Source organism: Ipomoea nil, unplaced genomic scaffold (genome assembly GCF_001879475.1).
Source record: "Ipomoea nil cultivar Tokyo-kokei standard unplaced genomic scaffold, Asagao_1.1 scaffold3199, whole genome shotgun sequence".
Lineage (NCBI taxonomy): Eukaryota > Viridiplantae > Streptophyta > Magnoliopsida > Solanales > Convolvulaceae > Ipomoea > Ipomoea nil.
The window spans coordinates 624,449-646,151 of NW_017619627.1; the positions used below are offsets into that span (position 1 = coordinate 624,449).

At 35.3% G+C, this 21,703-nt stretch overlaps 1 protein-coding gene, 2 non-coding genes and 1 pseudogene across 3 annotated transcripts; 2 read left to right on the forward strand and 2 right to left on the reverse strand.

Annotated features, from left to right (window-relative positions):
• Positions 1-621: 621 nt before the first annotated feature.
• Positions 622-1,388, forward strand: LOC109168466 (annotated as a pseudogene).
• Positions 1,389-6,316: 4,928 nt separating this feature from the next.
• Positions 6,317-7,878, forward strand: LOC109168569 (geranylgeranyl pyrophosphate synthase, chloroplastic-like). The gene has a single exon (XM_019317629.1). The coding sequence runs from the start codon at positions 6,559-6,561 to the stop codon at positions 7,657-7,659; it is 1,101 nt and encodes a 366-aa protein (XP_019173174.1). The 5' UTR covers positions 6,317-6,558; the 3' UTR covers positions 7,660-7,878.
• Positions 7,879-9,053: 1,175 nt separating this feature from the next.
• TRNAD-GUC lies at positions 9,054-9,125 on the reverse strand. Its single transcript has one exon. It is a non-coding gene; the product is annotated as a tRNA-Asp (tRNA).
• Positions 9,126-12,935: 3,810 nt separating this feature from the next.
• On the reverse strand, positions 12,936-13,008 carry TRNAD-GUC. Its single transcript has one exon. It is a non-coding gene; the product is annotated as a tRNA-Asp (tRNA).
• Between the last annotated feature and the right edge of the window lie 8,695 nt (positions 13,009-21,703).

The window sequence follows — 21,703 nt, forward strand, 5'->3', positions numbered from 1 at the left end:
AGAGGAGAGAGGCTACTGCATATACTTTATTAGAATTTATCGTCGACTATTGTTAATGGTAACGGTTTTTTTTCCTAAAATTATTCAAACTACGTTGTACCACTTCCTGGTCCACGTTGCTATGTGGATCATGATCCTTCATAAAATTTGCCAATATATACACCTAATTACAATATTAATGACGATCATTTTCAAATACAACAAATAATAATATTAATTTTTAAAATAATTGATTGAACTAAATAATTCACAATTCACATAACAACTAAAGAACCACATATGAGAAATTAATTGCAGAAATAAAATAGACCGTTTTTAAAATTTAGATAAAAATAGACAAAACTACTTGGTAAGGTTGTACGACAACCCAATTAGCCTAATAACCAAAAGAGTTAATTCCAGCAATGGTCCTCCGACTATTGTAATTTTCCAAAATTAGTCTTCATTTTTTAATTTGGACAAAATAGACCCTTGACTATCAAATTTGTTCCATCATTGATCGTTCCGTTAAAAATCAGTTAGTTAGGTGTTAGTGTAGGGGCTAAAAGAGTCTTTTCCTTAGTTATTGCTTTCTTCTTCCCTCAGCCTTATTCTCCTTCGTTTTTCTCCGATCTTACCACCGCCCGCATTTGTTCTCTCTACGATCTTACAAATCTGAATTACTACAAATCTTATTTTACCGCATGCATTCTCTCTACGTTAGTGTACAGTCTACAAATCTGATTTTACTCCAACATTTGTTCTTCCTGCTTTTGGCTTTTATCTGTTTCAGTTTGTTGGCGGTGATAACAAAGATGGCCGGACGTGGAAAGACTCTCGGTTTCGGTGCCGCAAAGAAGGCTCAGTCCCGGAGCAGCAAGGCCGGTCTCCAGTTCGCCGCGGTCGTATCGCTCGGTTCCTCAAGGCCGGAAAATACGCCGAGCGTGTTGGTGCCGGAGCTTCGGTATATCTCCTCGTTGTGCTTGAATACCTTGTTGCTGAGGTATTTTGATGTCTATTAAACTCGCCCCGTCGTATTTCCTTCATTTTCCCCAATTCAGTTTCTAGGCTTCCTCAAATTGCCTCAATTTTCCAATTGGCCGTGAGGAACGACGAGGAGCTGAGCAGTGAGCAAGCTGCTCGGAGATGTGACGATTGCTAACTACGGTGTCATGCCCAACATTCACAACCTTCTGCTTCCCAAGAAGACTGGCGGCTCGTCCAAGCCCTCCGCCGATGAAGATTAGATGCAGAGAAGAAACTTCCTGTGGCGATCAAGCATTGATATGTGGTTTTTATTTTGGTTCCAGAATAGCAATTTCCTCCCTTGGGTAGATAGAATTTAGTGCTAAGTTCTACTGTTTCTTGTTGTTATTAGTACCATGAATGTTCTCAGCCTGTGTGAATATACATTTGAGGAATGATATGAAACTACATTCTTCCAGGCCTCCAAAGCTCTCAGCTTTAAATTAAATTAAGATATATTGAATTTTTTTCCTCATTTTTTCATAATGAATTGAAAACTCATTTGCATACCTATATAGGCAACTAAGAAGTAAGAAGCCTTCATAATCAAAGAGGTCAGAACTGTGTGAATGTGATAGAGTTGTCCCTTTGTGGCAAATGTTAATGAATGTCTCTCTTCCTATAGATGATGAAGATGTCATCACTTGGCTGCTTCATCTATTATTGCATGGTGATGAGATGACAAAACTCATAATTGCTGCTTTATGTTGGAGTATTTGGCATGGAAGAAATGATGCAGTATGGAACAATAAACATTGGAATCCTACTAATGTTCTGCATGAGGCGCAACATCTTTGGGAAACCTGGCAACATATGGCAGTGTCCATTCCTATTGGTAATATTTTGTCTCCTCCTTCGCATGCAGTTAACAACATCCCAGTGGATGCGATTAAAGTTTTGTAGTAATTCAAATTTGTAAGATCGTAGAGAGAACAAATGCGGGCAGTGGTAAGATCGGAGAAGAACGAAGGAGAACAAGGCATATGGGAGAAGAAAGCAATAGCTAAGGAAAAGACAATTTTAGCCCTTATACTAACACCTAACTAACTGATCTCTAACGAAAGGACCATGCTGGAACAAATATGATAGTCAAGGGTTTATTTTGTCCAAATTAAAAGACAAGGACTAATTTTGGAAAATCGCAATAGTCAGAGGACCATTGCTGGAATTAACTCTAACCAAAACAATAAGTCAGAGGAATCATTATTTCAGAGTATCCAACGGACCATTTATTTACTAATACAAAACAGCTAATTCGTGACCCTTGTAAAGGGCTTTTCGCGACTTTGTACAAGGGTCACAGATATTAAAATCGCGAAAAGTCTTGAACTTTTCGCAACTGATGTGAAACAGTCGTAAAATGTTGAGAATCCCACAATCGTTCTTAGAAAAGAATGATCACGGATTATATATATATTTTTAAATCTTCACTTTTCGCGGTCATTCTTAGTGAAGATGGTCGTGGAAACTCATTAAAAAAAATCTGTCAAAACTTCAATTTTCACATTGCAAATTTAAAACAAACAAATGGGTTGATACTATCCTCTTCAGATCAAACTTCATCAAAACAAACAAATGGGTTGTTGTACAAAGAGTGGTGTCATTTTTTACAAATAAACCTAAAAAATAAAAAAAAATAAAAAAAAAATTGAGAAGAATTGAAGACGAAAGCTTTGAGCAGCGGTTCTAAAAAAAAAAAAAAAGAGAGAAACGAAGGGTAAATGGTGAAATGAAGAGAAGATCCTGAGAGAGAAAGACCAGAGCATGGAGTGAGGAAAATAAAGATCATTAGAGAGAAAATTTGTTGTTGGTGAAATGAAGAGTACTATTGCAAGAGAAACGAATATTATATTTATTTGTACTTTGTAGTGTAAATAATATAGCTATCATTCTAAGTAGAATTGTGGTGGAAATTATATTTTAGGGAGTAATTGTTTTTCACTTTAATTCTATAGTTTTCGTGGCCGTTCTAAGTGAGTGGAACGATCACGGAAACTATTCATAATTTTTCATATCGCAACTGTTTTACTTAGAAATAGTCGCAAATTCTTGTTTAAATATTTACAATTTTATCACCGTGAATTTTTATTTTTTGTAACAATATCTTACCCTTTAAAAAAAAAAAAAAAAAAAACAGTAGTGAAACATCAATTTCCTATATTCTTTTTTTTTTTTACTAGTGATAGTCTGAGATTCTAACTAACAGGTCCAATTGTATTTAACAACTTACGTCAACTTATACATGTCATGCTGTGGACTTGCTTGTCTCATGCTCTTTACAAACTTACAATGACATCTAACCTTTACTCACAGTTTAATTTAATTCATCACTACTTCTTTAACTAATGGATCAAACTTTTCACTCAAAAAATTAAACATTTGCTAAATGTGTTTCATTAAAGTTTGTTGAGTGAACAAAATAGTGAGGCCTATAATCTAGCTAATGAAACTTGTGTCCATAGTCCGTAGTCGAAATCTTTGAACTGACAGCACAAGAAGACATCGTATTAACAACCCTGAAAACGAAAATGCGGAGGCAGAGAGAAAGACATTTAACTACAACTCTGGAAGTCAAGATGCATGTAATGTTGGTCGTACGTTATAGGTATTCTTGGTGTGTTTACAACGTTTTCACATTAAATGCGAGTAAACACTTATTTTTTGGTCAATGTTCATTGGTACGAATTGAAGTAAAGTGTCTCACTTTATGTGTCTGGTTCAATTGATAAGACTTAAATCAATTTTTTTTATCACATGTAGTTAGAGTTAGTATACGTTCTGTAAAATTTAAGAAAAGTGATCTATACTATCTATAAATCTCAATGACTCATTCACTTGGTACAAACTCCAAAACTTTTTAAATTTACTTTTGGTTGTACCTAGTGTCAAAAGCATCAAGTTATACTTTAGAATATATATATATATATATATATATATATATATATATATATATATATATGTGTGTGTGTGTGTGTGTGTGTGTGTGTGTGTGTGTGTGTGTGTGTGTTTATAAACTACATTAAAAAAATACGATTAAACACAAAAGATCATACCAAAATTAAAAATTAAAAGAAAATGTTAAAGAAAATAAATGAAGAAAAAAAAATTGGATTAATTAATGAATAGTAAACATAATAAGTAAATGAGATATTAAATTTACTGACTAATTAATCGAAAAAAAACCAGTTCAATTATTTCGATAATATAAATTTTGATAGTTTAGAAATTTCGATTAATTCGATTCGATTAACCAACCGATTAACTGAATGAACACCCTTATAAATGTGTTCTAACTAGGATGTACACATTTTGTTAAAGGGAATCAAAATTTGCTTACTTAAGTATTTATTTTCGATTATGTTTGGTATGTATATTTTCGATTTTGTTTGGTATGAATATTCGCCGATCGGAAGAAAACACGCAGATCAGAACACGGGTCGCGGAGTATGTAGTTCGAAAAAAATCGAACAAAAAAACTGTGTATTTCAATTTTTCAAAAAAAAAAAAAATGTTTTTTTTTTAGTATAAAACATAAAACATATACATATAAGTATATAAAAAAAATTACCAATATTATAGATTGTTTTGTTTGGAAAGGTATGTCGTATAACAGTTTGTATAAAATATATATATATTGGCTCTGTTGACAGGAGCTTACAGGGCGTTTGGTTGGAGGGGAAATTATGTGGAAAATGAATTGTAATTCTGTGGGAGTTGAATTACTGGGAATAAAGTAGAAATTTAAATTCCAGTGTTTGGTTGACAGGAATAGAATTATTGAGAATTTCAATTCCAATGTTTGGTATACATGGGAATTGAAAGGTAATAAATAGTATAAAGTCAAAAATGTTCATTATTGTTGTTAGACATTAATTTTAAGTTAAAAAATAAATAGGTAATTTTGACTCATCACTATCATTTTTTCCCAGGAATTAAAATTCCAGAGGGGGACATGGGATTTTAATTCCATAAAAATGGGAGAATTGCAATTCCATTGAATTGCAATTTCCTCCAACCAAACTACGGAATTTAATGGCCTTTGGAATTAGGTGGGAATTAAGTGGGAAGGGAATTTAAAATCCCTCCAACCAAACGGCCTGTTATAGTTTATTTTAAACTACTAATAAGTTATAAGCTATGTTTGGTAATGTTCTCAAAATAAGCTCATAGCTTAAAATAAAAGCTTATTTTGGAGCTACCTAAGGTAGCGTTTCAAAATAAGCTACTAGCTTTTAACTTTTTTTTTTTTTCATCTTTGTCCTTATTATTTTAAAGAAATGAATCATTTACCATTCCCAATTAAAATCCTTTTATCTTATCCTTTACCAACTTTCACGGCAATTATTATTATTATTATTATTATTATTATTATTATTATTATTATTATTATTATTATTATTATTATTATGGGATGAAGGAGATTTGTAACAATATTGTTACTTCATTATGGGATGCTAGATCATGATTATGCTAAAAGTTTTGTTTCAAAATGTTTTTTTTACAAAATGTTAAATTTTAATATGTAAACAAACTACTTTAAATTTTTTGAACTTTTTAATATTTTTACATTTATCAGCTTATCAAAAAGTTAATTTTACCGAACAATTTCATTTGTAACAGTTAGCTTAACAGCTCTTCAATTTTCAGCTCATAGCTTATAACTTTTCAGCTTTAAACTCTGAGCTTATAGCTTTTCAGCTAGATTTGCCAAACAGAGCCAAGGAAAAAAAAAATTATGATTATGCATACTAAAAAAATATATATCATGCATTCATACCAAATAATTGTCTAAAAAGCATATAATCAAAAAATATATCCACAGAGCACAAAAATAATAGTCTTTTTAATTTTTATTCTCGACGTAACATTATTGTATAAATTTTTGTTAATTTTAAATACTTAATTATTACATGAATCTTTGTGACATTTAACTCATGCTAAAGTGGTTCAATTCACTAAATCTATGAAGTAAGTGTTTTTAATTGCATTGGTATTATCTAGAAATAAAGAAATAAACATTATTGGGGAAATAAGAAATAAAAATTATCACTTATTCACTTAGATTAGAGTATAAATTTTGATAACAATTGCGAATTTTTTGTAAATAAAAAAATAAATTTTTATGAGAAAAAAACAGTAATCCAATTAATAACTAGGCATAAGAGTGAATTTAAGTATATAACTATACAAGTGGGAACTGATAAGGCTACTCCCACCAACCATCCGTAATTAATCATTGTATTATTTCCAGAAAGAAAACAAAACAAATAAATAAATTAATTAAACCCAAAAACTCAAAAAGTGGAGGAACCAATGAAGCTCTTGACCATATCTCATATGTATATATATCCTCCAACATGGGATATTCCACCAATCCTACCATGGTTTCACTCCACTTTCAAATTTCATGCCATTAATCCTAAATTTTTGCCTTTTTTTTATATCATAAAAGAATGTTAGTTCTCCACTATTCCGAGTGACGTGTGTCGAATGCTCTGAGAGTCCTCAATAGAAATCTCCGATCGAACTGCATTTTCATTCACAGAGGAAAGAATGAGTCTTGCAAATCCCAGCACAACTTGGGCAAAGACCCATTCTTTTTGCGGTAGATTCAGATCCGGGTCTCTCATAAAAAACAATGAGTTCCGCATAAATCTCTCATTCCCAAGCTCAATCAAGAAACCGCTGTTTCATTCTTGTTCGGCGATTCTCACCAAGGAGCAGACCGATGTTCCCCAGGAAGAGAGCGAGAACAAGAAGCCGGGCAAGCTTGATTTCAAGGCGTACGTGTTGGGGAAGGCGAATTCGGTGAACAAGGCGCTGGAAGCGGCGGTGTTGCTCAAGGAGCCGCGGAGGATTCACGAATCCATGAGGTACTCTCTCCTCGCCGGCGGGAAGAGGATCCGGCCAATGCTATGTATCGCCGCCTGCGAGCTCGTCGGCGGGGACGAGGCCACCGCCATGCCGGCGGCCTGCGCGGTGGAGATGATTCACACCATGTCTCTGATGCACGACGACCTTCCGTGTATGGACAACGACGATTTGCGGCGAGGGAAGCCCACGAACCACAAGGTTTACGGCGAAGACGTGGCGGTTCTCGCCGGGGATGCCTTGCTGGCATTTGCCTTTGAGCATATAGCCGCCGCCACAAAAGGGGTTTCCTCAGAGAAGATAGTGAGGGTTATTGGTGAATTGGCTAAGTCCATTGGCGCTGAGGGGCTGGTGGCTGGGCAGGTGGTGGATATATGCTCAGAGGGAATCTCCGATGTGGGATTAGAGCATTTGGAGTTCATTCATCTCCACAAAACCGCAGCTTTGCTGGAGGGGTCTGTGGTTCTGGGAGCGATTCTGGGTGGGGGAACTGAGGATGAGGTTGCTAAATTAAGGAAATTCGCCCGGAACATCGGGCTGTTGTTTCAGGTTGTTGATGACATTCTTGATGTCACCAAATCCTCCAAGGAATTGGGGAAGACAGCTGGGAAGGATTTGGTTGCTGACAAGGTCACTTATCCTAAGCTGCTTGGGATTCAGAAGTCCAGAGAGTTTGCTGAGCAGCTGAACAAAGAGGCTCAGGCTCAGCTCTCTGGCTTTGATCAAGACAAGGCTGCCCCGTTGATCGCCTTGGCCAATTACATTGCTTACCGGGAGAACTGATTCGATTCCCAGTGAGTGAGTCGATTCTCGTACTAGAACAAGTGAAGAACTGCCATTTGATATATGATGATGATGATGCCTGTGGATGGCCCTCTCTTGTTTGTGCATTACAAAATCGATAGAGTTAGTCTTAAGATTTGACTGTGTAATGAAATATTGCTGAAAAACTGCCATTGTTCAATGATTATCCTTCACTTTTCAAGATTCGCTATTTCCTTATTTCGTTTTGATGCTCAATTAGTCCCCGGTCAAGTGTTTTCTGCTCGCCTAGTAGACGATAAATCATTCAAGAACTTTAGACTATTTGGGTAGTTCCAGAGTCAGTGTTTTGCATTGTTTGTGCAACTTTTGTAGTGGAATCGTAACTTATTTCGTGTAGGTACCTTGTATGCATACGTCTATTCCATTTCTTTTTACAGGTTCAAATAATGCTGGTAGGTCATATGTCACCTTCTATTGTTGTTTGGATACTTGGTCCATCCTGTTTGAATTGCTTGTACAATATAATATAGTTGCTTGTTGCCTTGTTGTGTTAGCAGGTCATATTATTCGGTGTCTAAGATAAATTACTATGTAGACTATGATGTGTTAATCCAATCTTAGACACTAGCGTGTGGAAATTTGTTGGTTTTTTACTTCAGATAAGTGGGGCGGGATGGGCAAGAACCGCAAGATGCAGATTGGAAGTAAGGTAATATCTTACACTCTTACACTTACGAGAGATTGTTAGTATCTGTGGTTTTACAAGTCAATAAAACGATTCTTGTGTAGAGTGTTGCAACTTGCAGGCATGTTCTACGGTACTTACTGCATGAACTAGTATTCTAGTAATGAGTGTTTCTTGTGAAATTTTGTACTGCTGATACTTGGAAACAGTAAAATTATATGTCACCGAACAATATGTAGAAGTTCGTTCATTCTTTTAGCACAGGTTACCTTCGTAGCTCTGTAGAGATGTCCTCTTGAAATCCCAACTCAGCCCGGGAAGTGTAGTTTTGGGATAGGATTCCTCCAAAGAGAAACGAGGCATGGTATGGAGGAGATGATGCCCCTAGATGAAATTGAATAGCGGGTGAAGCTAGGTAGTTTAAGAACGGGTCGTTTGGAAGGTTCCATAAGTTGAAACGCCCCTCACAGACGGGTGCATAGAGTAGAAGCTAGCTGAACTTGAGCCATAAAACGAAGTTTTGGAAACAGAAAAACACTCTCGGAGATATCAGTGGTTTTGCAGTGTTATTAGGTATGATTAAGATGAAATAGTGGTTGAAGTTTCTTATGCTTTTACTAGGTTTCAGATTCTCAGACATAAAAACAATGTTTTGGGTTGTGGATGACAATGTTTAGCTCTAGCCTGCGGTAAGAACAACATCAGGAACGAATACAAAAAGTATAGACGCCGTTGCCGGGGATCGAACCCGGGTCACCCGCGTGACAGGCGGGAATACTCACCACTATACTACAACGACTTGTTGCTTTCTTAGACTGTTAGATTTAATTTGTTTAAAAAGTATTTTGCTTTTTGTTTTTAATGACAAAGCAAACCCACTATGGATCTATAACTAAACGAACTTGTTCCCCTCAGGTCCCATACAAGGCTACCATAGGTTAGATTCATCAATAGACGCACGTTTATCATTTGGGATAGGTTGTATATGCAACGAGATTCATGTTTTCTATATTTCATTTCTTTGCATATTAAACACAATATTAATATGAAACAAAAGTTAATCTTACGAGATTCATGTTTTGTATATTCATTTTCTTTGCACATTAAACACAATATTAATATGTGGAGTGGAACAAAAGTTAATTTTATATATGGAGTTTTTGAAATCTAATCCTAATTTTGTATTTTTTGTCATATTAAAATGTCAATAAATCAAGTAGTCCATGCATTCGCTAAGGCTTCTGGTTCGCACTACGATTTCAAATTTTGGTTTTCTTGTCCTCCTGTTTGTATTTTGGATTTCTTTGTTCATTCTTAATATATTTAGTCCTTTATTTTCAAAAAAAAAAAAAAAAAAAAAAAAAACATCATCAACAATATTAATAGCCAGTCACTAAACATTGTTAATTTCAAAAAGTCAATATAAAAAAATATATATTTTGTCTTTTTTGTCCGCAGAAGTGTATGATTTGTTGTTGAATCTTGAAATTATATTTACTTGATTTATCTTCAATTGTTATACCATAGACTAGGATTTATATTGCATTGTGAACCTTAGTCCTAAAATTATGTGTCTACGGTTGAAACATTATGTACCTATAGTTAATAATTTTTGTACATGTAAACAAATGAAGGCACATAATATGGTAATTACATACACATAACATGATAACTACATACACATCAATTGTTAACTACAGATACATAAGATGTTGGTTAACATGTTATGTATCTGCAGCTAATATATTTTGTTCCAACAATTAACAGTTTATGTGTCTGTAGTTATCATGTTATGTGTCTGTAATTACAATGTGATGTGCCTTCAATTTGTTTACAGGTGAAAAATGGTTAACTACAAGATGTGTCAACTGTAAGTACAAAATCTGAAATTTATTTTTGGACCAGGGTCCACAATGCAAGGTAGACCCTAGTCCATTGTATAATTTGCAATTTATATTCTTGTGGGCCAAAGATGAATTTATAGGGTCTAGTATATAATCTGACGGAGCCATATATCTGGGTTATTAATAGATGGCGACATGGGACTCCGGGGGCCATTTTTATTAAGAAAGTATTGGTTGAAGGGATGGTGAAGGATTAAGCCCAAGTATTGGCCTAAGGGGGCGCAATGGTGAAGGTAGTAGCACACTAGTACCATGGATGGAGGGGGAAGTGATTAGCCCCTGCCACCCTGCACATGGCCAGCGAGGTTAGCCCATCGAGCTCCGTAGGATATGGCGTGTCCAGCGGGGGTGGTGCTCCCCCAGGCACAGTAACGGCGCCCCCACTTGAAGTGGGCGTAGTATTAAAGGTATGTACATGGAAAGGGTGGTGATCGGTCCTTGGTTGTGGGCGCATGGTCGGCGAGGTTAGCCTATCGGACTCCCCATGACGTGGTGTGCTAGCGAGGTCCAAGCAACCCCCCCCCCCCCCACACCCTCCTGGCACACCATCAGCACCCCCACCAGCAGAGCCATGGAATTCGCCCCAATTAGCAGAGCCATGGAATTAGGTTGGGATGAAGGGATGTGGCTGAGAAGCAAGGGGGTAGAGAAGGTGGGTGAGAAGTTGGAGATGTGGGTGAAGACATGGGGCATGACATTGACACGTGGAGGGTGAATAGGGTAGGCAAGTTATGACCGTCCACTTGGCAAACCGCGAGAGGTTATTGAACACTATAAAAGGGGTGGTCTTTCTTCCTTGGTACCATTACAAGCCCCCCTAGTTCAGTGGTATGAGTTCTTAAATAGATTATGCATAAAAAGATGCCACACCACACCTTGCACAAGATGGCAAACATGTGAGGTTCCCCCTTTCTTTCCCTTGATAATATTTCAAAGCTTCCAAAAAAGTTGGTATTTAAAAGGAGGGAAAATTTCTCCTTGGAAAGCAATGTGAGACAAGAGCTGTTAAGAAACTACACCTATTTTGAATGTTATATCCAACAGTTTGATTCCCCACGACTACAATATTATTCTTAGTCCTTTACTTGGGCTATATAGCTTGTATTATTTATTTATTATTTGTGCTGTCATTTTGCAATCGTTATGCTATGGACCTGTGTTCAGCATGCATTGTGGAGACAGTAATGGTGCCGTTAGTGGCACCGTTATCTTCCACTTTAAAAAAAAAAAAAAAAAAAAAAAATCAGATCGCTTCGTTATAGGAGTATATGTTCATAATTTTATCACTATATGTTCATAATTGTAAGTTCATAATATCAGAGCTCTGTGTTCATAATTCCATAAATGTACATTCATACTTCCATAACTGTACATTCATAATTCCGTAACTGTACATTCATAATTCAATAACTGTAAATTCATAATTTTTGAAGCTCTATGTTCACAATTTTAGAGCTCTATGTTCATAATTTTATCACAATATGTTCATATTGTAAATTCATAATGTCAGAGCTCTGTGTTCATAATTCCATAACTGTACATTCATAATTCTATAACCGTACATTCATAATTCCCTAACTGTACATTCATAATTCCATAACTGTACATTCATAATTTTCGAAGCTCTATGTTCATAATTTTAGAGCTCTATGTTCATAATTTTATCACTATATATTCATAATTGTAAGTTCATAATGTCAAAGCTCTGTGTTCATAATTCCATAACTTACATTCATAATTCCATAACTGTACATTCATAATTTCATAACTGTACATTCATAATGCCACAAACGAATAACGCTGTTAACGCCGTTAACTGCGAGACAAAATCAAATTTTTTTTTAACTAGAATACCGCGTTTTCCCTGAAAACGACGTCATTTTAGACTCGTGTCCACAATGCATTGTGGACACGAGTACATAGCATAATTTGCAGTCATTTTGAGTCAATATCTTGGACTTTGTACAAAGTATTTTGGGCCATAATACTACTCTTTTTTTACTCACGTTCTGTACTTCTATACCGGATTTATGATGCACCTGATAAGACAAAACCATAATTAATAAAAATGCCGGCCTTCACAAAAAGTGCACTTGCACAATCAGATTGGAGTAGGACAGTGGAAGACCGCGATTCTTTAGTCACGAAAGACACAGAAGCATGTCATACTTAATTCTAAGATTGTTTAGAGTGTATAATTATGTGATAACTACTAAGTCCTAAAATTCTTCTTGTTCTATTGTAACAAGCCTTCAGTTGTTTATTATTTCTTATGTGGTGAGTTGATGTTTTCATTAATGCTCCCCAGCTACCATCTTAAATGCAAGTGTATATATCCTGCAGGCTGCAGCTCACCGGCCTTATGGTTTCCAGTAGCAAGAAACCCATTGACCTTGAGGATCAATATGCTTCCCTGTCACTACATGAAGAGGAGGAGGAGAATGAGGGCCAAACGCTGGTACGGTGGAATATAATTGAACATGCTTTCAAATACTATTACTGGTAAGTGCAGTGAATTGAAACGCCCATATATAGCGTACAAATGAAGCTAGCTAGCTGATCTTGAGACATAAAAAGAAGTTTTGGAAACAGAAAAACACTCCCAGATAGATATCGGTGGTTTTGCAGACATAAAAACAATGTTTAGCAGTGCCCTGCTGTAAGAACAACATCAGAAAGACAGAAACGAATGCAAAAAGTGTAGACACCGTTGCCGGGGATCGAACCCCGGGTCACCCGCGTGACAGGCGGGAATACTTACCACTATACTACAACGACTTGTTGCTTTCTCATACTGTTTGTTTAAATTTGTTTAATACATATTTTGCTTTTTGTTTTTAATGACAAAGCAAACCCAGTATAAATCTATGATTAGCCATCCACAATTTCCAAGTCAAAGAGCGCTAAAATTCTATCCAAAAGCAAATAATTCAAACTTGTGATCACGAGTTCAATTCTTGTCAATAATTTTTTAATTTAGTATTTGCACATGATCTTTCTAATGTGATTTACCTCTATTGTGTTTTTTTATTTACCTCTATTGTGTAGTTTACAAATTATTATGTATTTTTATGGAGCGAAGTTTACCTATATGCACTTCCGGATAATACTATGAATTTCTCTCGTCGCTAAAAAGAAAACTTGTGTTTCCAATAATATTTTTGGATGAGACATTTTTATATGTCTGGTTAATACTTGTGTCCTCAATTGGACATGTCTTATTTGTAAAAAGTTGAAAACAAGTACAGTATTAAAAAAAAAAAAAAAAAAAAAAAAAAATTGCCTTGCCGGACATCATATTAATTCTTCTCCCGCAATAATGAAGTCTTAAAACATATATATTTGTATTGTTCGACCGACATTTTATAACTACATAAATTATATCATAGACCAAGATCACGCCTGGTCTACAATGCTATATATATAACTAAAGGAACTACAATGCTACCGCAGATTAGATTCCTAAAGTTTATTTCTTTAGTAAATCAAATAATAGAATATAATTCTTAATTTTATTCCGTATATATTTCATTCTCTATGTAATAAAATTCCTATTCTCTCAAAATTCATTCCTTGAATCAAACATACTATAATGCATTCTTCGGACGTTTTAATTTAAAAGAGAGTCTCAATAATCAACCAATAGATTAGTTCATACTTCTAAAAAAATACTAATATAAATTATGAAATCTTGCGATCTCATGAGTATACAATTTTTTTTTTGAAACCATGACTATACAATTGCTTTGGGCATTTATTTGTTGTGGACAATGAGGTCCTAGCGAAATTTAAAGGTTTAAGAACCATTTATTCATTGATTGATTTCCTTGATTTTGCTTTTGATTTTCATTGCTTGTCTTGGTATTGATTAGCCTTCAATTTTGTTTTCTCGTCATACATTTGTAGTTAGATTATAAAGTAGTAGTAAGTTTTAGTACTTGTTTACGACACTCTTTACAAAATTATCTATATTAAAAAAATAATGTGTGCACTTGTCTAGACGATTTGTACAGTTTTTAAATCGGTTATTAGATGACAAGACAAATTTACTATATATTTTTGAGATGTTTGTACATGTACATATAGAGAACTCATACTATGAATATTCTTGTAAAATGTACGTCTATGCCAGAAAGAAGAGAGTGTTTGAAGTATTTTTATTGGGTCCATTGTTGTGTTGACCCTTGATCGTGAGGCTTTTTATATTACGAAAGAATAATGGTGCTTTCGACTAGTGCTTTTATAGTATTCCTGACTTGTTATGGTAATTATTGTGTGATAATTGTAGAATTGATTATGCTAATTTTTTGTAAGATGATGACTAATGGCATGATTGGTGGTTGGAGTGGTGGAATTACGTGGGAAAGAAATTGTAATTCTATGGGAGATGAATTATTGGGAGTAAAGTGAGAATTTAAATTTCAGTGTTTAGTTTATAAGAATAGAATTACTGGGAATTTCAATTCCAATGTTTGGTATACATGAAAATTGAAAGGGAATAAATAAATAGTATAAAATTAAAAATGTCCATTGTTGTTGTTAGGCATTAATTTTAGGTTAAAAAATGAATGGGTAATTTTGACTTATTACTATCTTTTTTTCTTCCTCAAATCCCAGGAATTAAAATCACATGGGGAACATGGGATTTTAATTCCATGAAAATGGGGGGATTGCAATTCCTTCAACCAAACAAGAGAATTTTGTGACCTTTGAAATTAGGTAGAAATTAAGTGGGAAGAGAATTTAAATTCTCTCAACCAAACGTCCTGTTAATGATTTAATTTAATTTGTAACAATGCTCTAACGATTATTTTGATCGAGTTAATTCTATGATTAGACGACTAATATGTTTTATGGGCCATCGTTATCATTAGACCTATTGAACAGTTGGGCCTATGATAAGAGCAACCACGCCAGTGGTTTTGCTTAATTTTTTAGGAGGAAAAATAACATGTGATTTTTTTACTAATGGGAGAGGTGATTTTTGTGGGGGTTTTTATTCCTACAATTCAATTTTTTTTTTTTTTTTTTTTTTGTGTGTGGGCCCTTGCTAGCAGCTTATTAAATCTAGAGAGAAAAAATTAAGCTGGCAAGTGCAACGCGCACCTGCTGTGTCTAACTGGCGTGTGCAATGGACGCGTCACTAGGCGCGTAAATAAGTATCTTTTTATTTATTTATGAGTTAATTCCAGCAATGGTCCTCCGACTATAGTGATTTTTCAAAATTAGTCCCCGACTTTTAATTTGGACACTTTAGGTCCCTTGACTTTCAATTTCTTTCCAATTGAGGTCCTTTCGTTAGAATACGGTTCATTAGACTTTAAATGAAGGGGTAAACTCGTCCTTTCACCTGCCTATGTATTATTCTTCGTATTTCTCCCTTCGTATTTCGCTGTTATACCTTGTAAACATCTCAATAATAGAGGAACGCACACACACGTAGTCAGCAAACGGGGAACGACGAGGAACATTTTAGGGTTTCGACTAAGATTATCTTCATATATATCGCGTATACAATGGAGAAATACTAAGAATAATACATAGGCAGGTGAAATGATGAGTTTACCCCTTCATTTAAAATTCAATTAACCGTATTCTGACGAAAGGACCTCAATTGGAAAGAAATTGAAAGTCAAGGGACCTAAAGTGTCCAAATTAAAAGTCAAGGACTAATTTTGAAAAATCAATATAGTCAGAGGACCATTACTGGAATTAACTCTTTATTTATTTATTCCTTTTTTATTGTCAATTTTTTTTTCTTGCTTTCCTCTCTCTTTCTTATATGTGTATGACAAAAACCAAATAAAATCTTCAATTGGCATAGTTGCTCTAAGAGTTTGTACAAATATAGACAATTTAGACATTAGCAATTTTTAGTATAATATGCATGCTTACGTTATTCCTATGTTCATATCTATAAGCAGTACATGTAAAGGTTTCGGGTCCGTTTGGAAAGCAGGAAAATGACTTCTGGAAAATATTTTCTGGAAAATGAGTCATTTTCCGGAAAACATTTTCCTTTCCAGTGTTTGGTTGCATTATGGAAAACTGTTTTTCTGTGTTTGGTTCATTTTCTGGAAAATGAGTAGAATTGTATAATTAAACATTTTAATTATTTTATTTAGAATATTACAACATGTATAATAATATATAATAATATAATATTAATTTTAAATATAATAAAAAATAGCTAAGTTTTTCAAAAAAAAAATAATAATATATCAAAAATATTATGGTGGTGGTGGTGGTGTAGTGGTAGTGGTGTTATTCGTTATATAATAATAATAATAATAATAATAATAATAATAATAATAATAATAATAATAATAATAATAATAATAATAATAATAATTGGTGGTGGTATGACGGTGGTGGTGTGGTGGTGGCGGCGGCGGTGTGATGGTGGTGGCGGTGGTTGCGGTGGTATGGTGGTGGTAGCGGCAACGGTGGTTGTGGTAGTATGCTAGTGGTGGCGGTGACGGCGGTAGTGGTGTTGTTGTGATGGTGGTGGTAGTATGACGGTGGTGGCAATGGTCGTGTGGTTGCGGTGGTGGTTGTGGTGGTATGGTAGTGGTGGTGGCGGCGGTGGTTGCGGTGGTATGGTGGTGGTGGTGGCGGCGGCGGTGTGATGGCGGTGGTATGGTGGCGGTGGCGGTGGCGGTGGTATGGTGGTGATGGCGGTGGCGGTGGTATAGTGGTAGTGGTGGCGGCGATGGTGGTTGTGGTGGTATGGTGGTGGTGGCGGTGGTAGCGGCGACGGTGGTTGCAGTGGTATGGTGGTGGTGGTGGCGGCGACGGTGGTTGCGGTGGTATGGTGGCGGTGGTTGCGGTGGTATGGTGGTGATGGCGGCGGCGGTGGTATGGTAGTAGTGGTGGCGGCGACGGTGGTTGCGGTGGTATGGTGGTGGTGGCGGCGGCGGCGGTGGTGTGAAGGTGGTGGTGTGGTGGTGTGGTGGTGGTGTGGTGGAGGTGGTATGGTGGTATGGCGGCGATGGTGGTTGTGGTGGTATGGTGGTGGTGGCGGTGGTAGCGGCGACGGTGGTTGTAGTGCTATGGTGGTAGTGGTGGTGGTGGCGGCGATGGTGGTTGCGGTGGTATGGTGGCTGTGGTTGCGGTGGTATGGTGGTAGTGGTGGCGGCGACAGTGGTTGCGGTGGTATGGTGGTGGTGGTGGCGGCGGCGGTGGTGTGAAGGTGGTGGTGTGGTGGCGGTGGTATGTGGTGGTGGTGGTGGCGATGGTGGCGGTGGTGGTGGCGATGGTGGCGGTGGTAGTGGTTGCGGTGTTGGTGGTGGTTGTGGTGGTGGTGTGATGGTGGCGGGGGTATAGTGGTGGTGGCGGCGGCAATAGTGGTGGTGATGGTGGTATGGTGTTGATGATGTTGGTGGTGGTGTGATGTTGGTGTAAAAGTTGGAAAATGACTTCCCCCAAAAAAAGGGGAAGTCATTTTCCTCCAAAACAAGCCTATTTTCCAAAGTCAACGGAAAATGATTTCCGTTGACTTGATTTTCCAGGCACATCCAAACACTGAAAACTTGGAAAATGATTTCCAGAACTCATTTTCCAGGTTTCCAAACACACCCTTCGTATCATTACTCACTTTCCATATTTATCTTCTTTGTTTGTTTGTTTGTAATGGAATTATAACCATCGCATATAGTTTTAGCAAATTGGAAATTATTTCTAAATTTAAAACGAGGGTTCAAAATTAGACCACCACCAACAATAATAATAATAAGATATGAATGGAAAGCCCCGCATGGGCAGCTCAACTGGTCATAGAAGTGAAATTTTGGAAGAATGACCAGGGATCGAGTCTCACCAGCGGCAGTGTGGGAGCACCCTCTCAGAGTGAGGGGGGTTCCTTGTGCGTAGTGAGCCATGATAAAATTAAAAAAAAAAAAAAAAAAAAAAAAAAAAAAAAAACGCGTGGCAATTTGATTTTTTTCATCTAGGTCAAATTTTAAGGTGCGTGGTTTTCCTTCTTAAGGTTCGTGGGTTATGTACTTAATGTGCGTCAGTTCTTTAGTTGAGAACTTAAGGTGTGCCGATTTAAAGTTTTATGTGCGTTGTTTTACTTCTTAAGGTGCGTGGTTTGTGTGTTTAAGGTGCGTGGTTTGTGTGTTTAAGGTGCGTAGTTATTGAAAACTTAAGTGCGTCGGTCTAAAGCTTTAGGTGCGTGGTTTTACTTCTTTAGGTGCGTAGTTTTCCTTCTTAAGGTACGTTATTTGTATATTTAAGGTGCGTCAGTTGTTGAAACTTAAATTGTATCGGCCTAAGCCTTTAGGTACGTGATTTTTTTTCTTAAGATGATTTGTTTTTGCGGCGATTTTGAGTACAAAAAGCACGCACCTTAACAATGCTTTTAAAAATGATAAAATTAAAAAAAAAAAAAAAAAAAAAACGCGTGGCAATTTGATTTTTTTCATCTAGGTCAAATTTTAAGGTGTGTGGTTTTCCTTCTTAAGGTTCGTGGGTTATGTACTTAATGTGCGTCAGTTCTTTAGTTGAGAACTTAAGGTGTGCCGATTTAAAGTTTTAGGTGCATTGTTTTACTTCTTAAGGTGCGTGGTTTGTGCGTTTAAGGTGCGTAGTTGTTGAAAACTTAAGTGCGTCGGTCTAAAGCTTTAGGTGCGTGATTTTACTTCTTTAGGTGCGTAGTTTTCCTTCTTAAGGTACGTTATTTGTATATTTAAGGTGCGTCAATTGTTGAAACTTAAGTTGTGTCGGCCTAAGCCTTTAGGTACGTGGTATTTCTTCTTAAGATGAGTTGTTTTTGCGACGATTTTGAGTACAAAAAGCACGCACCTTAAGAAGGAAAATCACACACCTTAAATTTAACTTAGATGTAAAAAAAACCAAATTACCATCGTGTTCTTTTAAATTTGTGTTAATCCTGAACGTTGATCTTGGCAAGATCAATGGCTCTCATCTCACCAACGTTCGCATCTGAGCACACCATCCGCATTTGATCTGTATTCTCTCTCTCTCTCTCTCTCTCTCTCTCTCTATATATATATATATATATATATATATATATATATATATATATATATATATATATATATACTAGTATTTTTTTATGTCGATGTGCAAAAATTATGTGCTCAATATTAATATTTTATATTAAAATTTTACATTTATTGAGATTTTAGATATTTAAAATAATTATAATAATAATAATGTAATTTTTTTTTATTAATTTGATATTTATATTTTAGTAAATAACTAAATATATAATTTCAATATATATAATGTGTATATATTATTATTATTATTGAAGAAAGATAAGAAAATATATGGTGGATGCATGTGCATCGTAGCAATAGTGAAAAAGATAACGAAAGTTATAACAATAGGGTTGTGTTTGTCCAAAATATTGTATAATATAACTTTTATAACATAATGTATTTTAAAAAAAAAAATTTAAAAAAAAAAACTTAACAAAAAAAGAGACATAAATGAAAAGTATAACCTTCATTCATACTTATTATATTTTTAGATTAGATTAAATTAGATAATATATATATATATATAATATATATATATATATATATATATATATATAAGTATGTTTGTATGTATGTATATTTAACAGGAAAAAAAAAAAACAAACAAACAAAAAATAGCATTAGGAAAAGATGAAAACCACATAAAGTGACGCATTACAACACTAGGCCATGTGCACATCCCACGTTGTTTGAAATAAAATAAATATGTCTAAAAGTGATGATCAAGTGAATGAAGAGTAAATCTCATATTTAAAGATCACGAGTTTATTTATTACTAAGACTCTTTTAATCGAACTCATCGCAAATGGTGTTTTAAGTATGATTTATATATTTACAGACTATTACATATAAGCGGAGTATACTCATTATACATCCTTAACTTGAGTAGTGACTACATATTTTCCTCCTATTACAAAAATAAAATAAAATAAACATGCGTGCCAACGTGAAATATATTGCTGAATTTCTTACACTGTCTTCATTTCAATTTGTGGTTGTGATTTTTATTTGTAGAGTATATATATGCTTAATAGTTGGTTCTTATTATTTATTTATTTATTTATTTATTTATTATTATTATTATTATTATTATTATTATTATTATTATTATTATTATTATTATTATTAGGGAAAATGACATCTTTAGTCCCTAAGTTATAACTAGGGGTGTTAACGAACAGAGCTTTCGGCAAACTACTCGTGTTCGTGTTTGGTAAGCGTTCGTTTATGTTCGTTTGTTAAGGTAAACGAACATTAACAAACAAAATTTAGAGCTCGGTTAATAAACGAACAGAGCTTGAACAGTTGTAAGCTCGTTTGTTAAGAGATCGTGAACAAGCTCGTTTGTGTTCGTTTACTAATGTTTGTGAACAAGCTCGTTTATGTTCGTTTAATAATGTTCGTGAACAAGTTCGTTTGTGTTCGTTTAATAATGTTCGCGAACATGTTCACAAACATATATTATATTAGTTTTGTAGTTGTGTTGTTTGTTTGATTATTGTTCGTGAACGTATATTATTTATTCTTCACGAACGAATTGTGATCATGAACATGTGCAGGTGTTTGTTTATTAAGTATTCATGAATGTAAATGAATATGTTCGTGAACGTGCTTGTTAACGAACACGTTTGCGAACGTGTTCACGAACGTTAACAAACACGTTCGCGAACATGAACACATTAACGTTAACGAACACGTTTGCGAACGTGTTCACGAACGTTAACAAACACGTTCGCGAACATGTTCATTAACGTTAACGAACACGTTCGTGAACATGTTCGCGAACGTTAACGAACGCTTAACAAACGAACACGAACAAGATTTTCAAAAACCTTAACAAACGAACACGAACACGAACACTCCAAATTCCTTAACAAACGAACACGAACAACCTCCGTTCGTTTATGTTCGGTTCGTTAACAGCCCTAGTTATAACCAAGTTCCGACTCAGTCTCTAAGTTATAGCCGTATCCGAGTTTAGTCCCTCAGTTATAAGCGAAGTGGCGAGTTTGGTCCCTATCGTTAATATCCGTCTGCAGCTAATGAAAAACTTAAAAACAATTTAATAATAGAGGGGTAAAATAGAAATTTCAAATTATAATCACCTTCTTATGTTGAAACTCATTACGCAAAAGTCATTATTTTCTTCTTGTACCTACGATGGAAGATCTTTTTCTTTTTCAAGCTCTGAAATCTCAAATTCGTCAACTTCCAAGCTGTGAAATTCACAGGTAAGTTGTTTCTCTATTTTAATGTTTAAATAAATAATCAATATTCTTCGTGTGGATGAACTAATTTAGTCATTAATTATAGGATGCCATCTATTAGTTGTGGACTTGTGGTACTCATCTTCCCTCAATTTGGGAAAAATTTTCGATGTAGATGTGATGACTTATTACCCATCAAAATGCCATGTAGTTATGCTAATCAAGAGAAAAGATATCAAGCTTGCCCATGTTATGGAG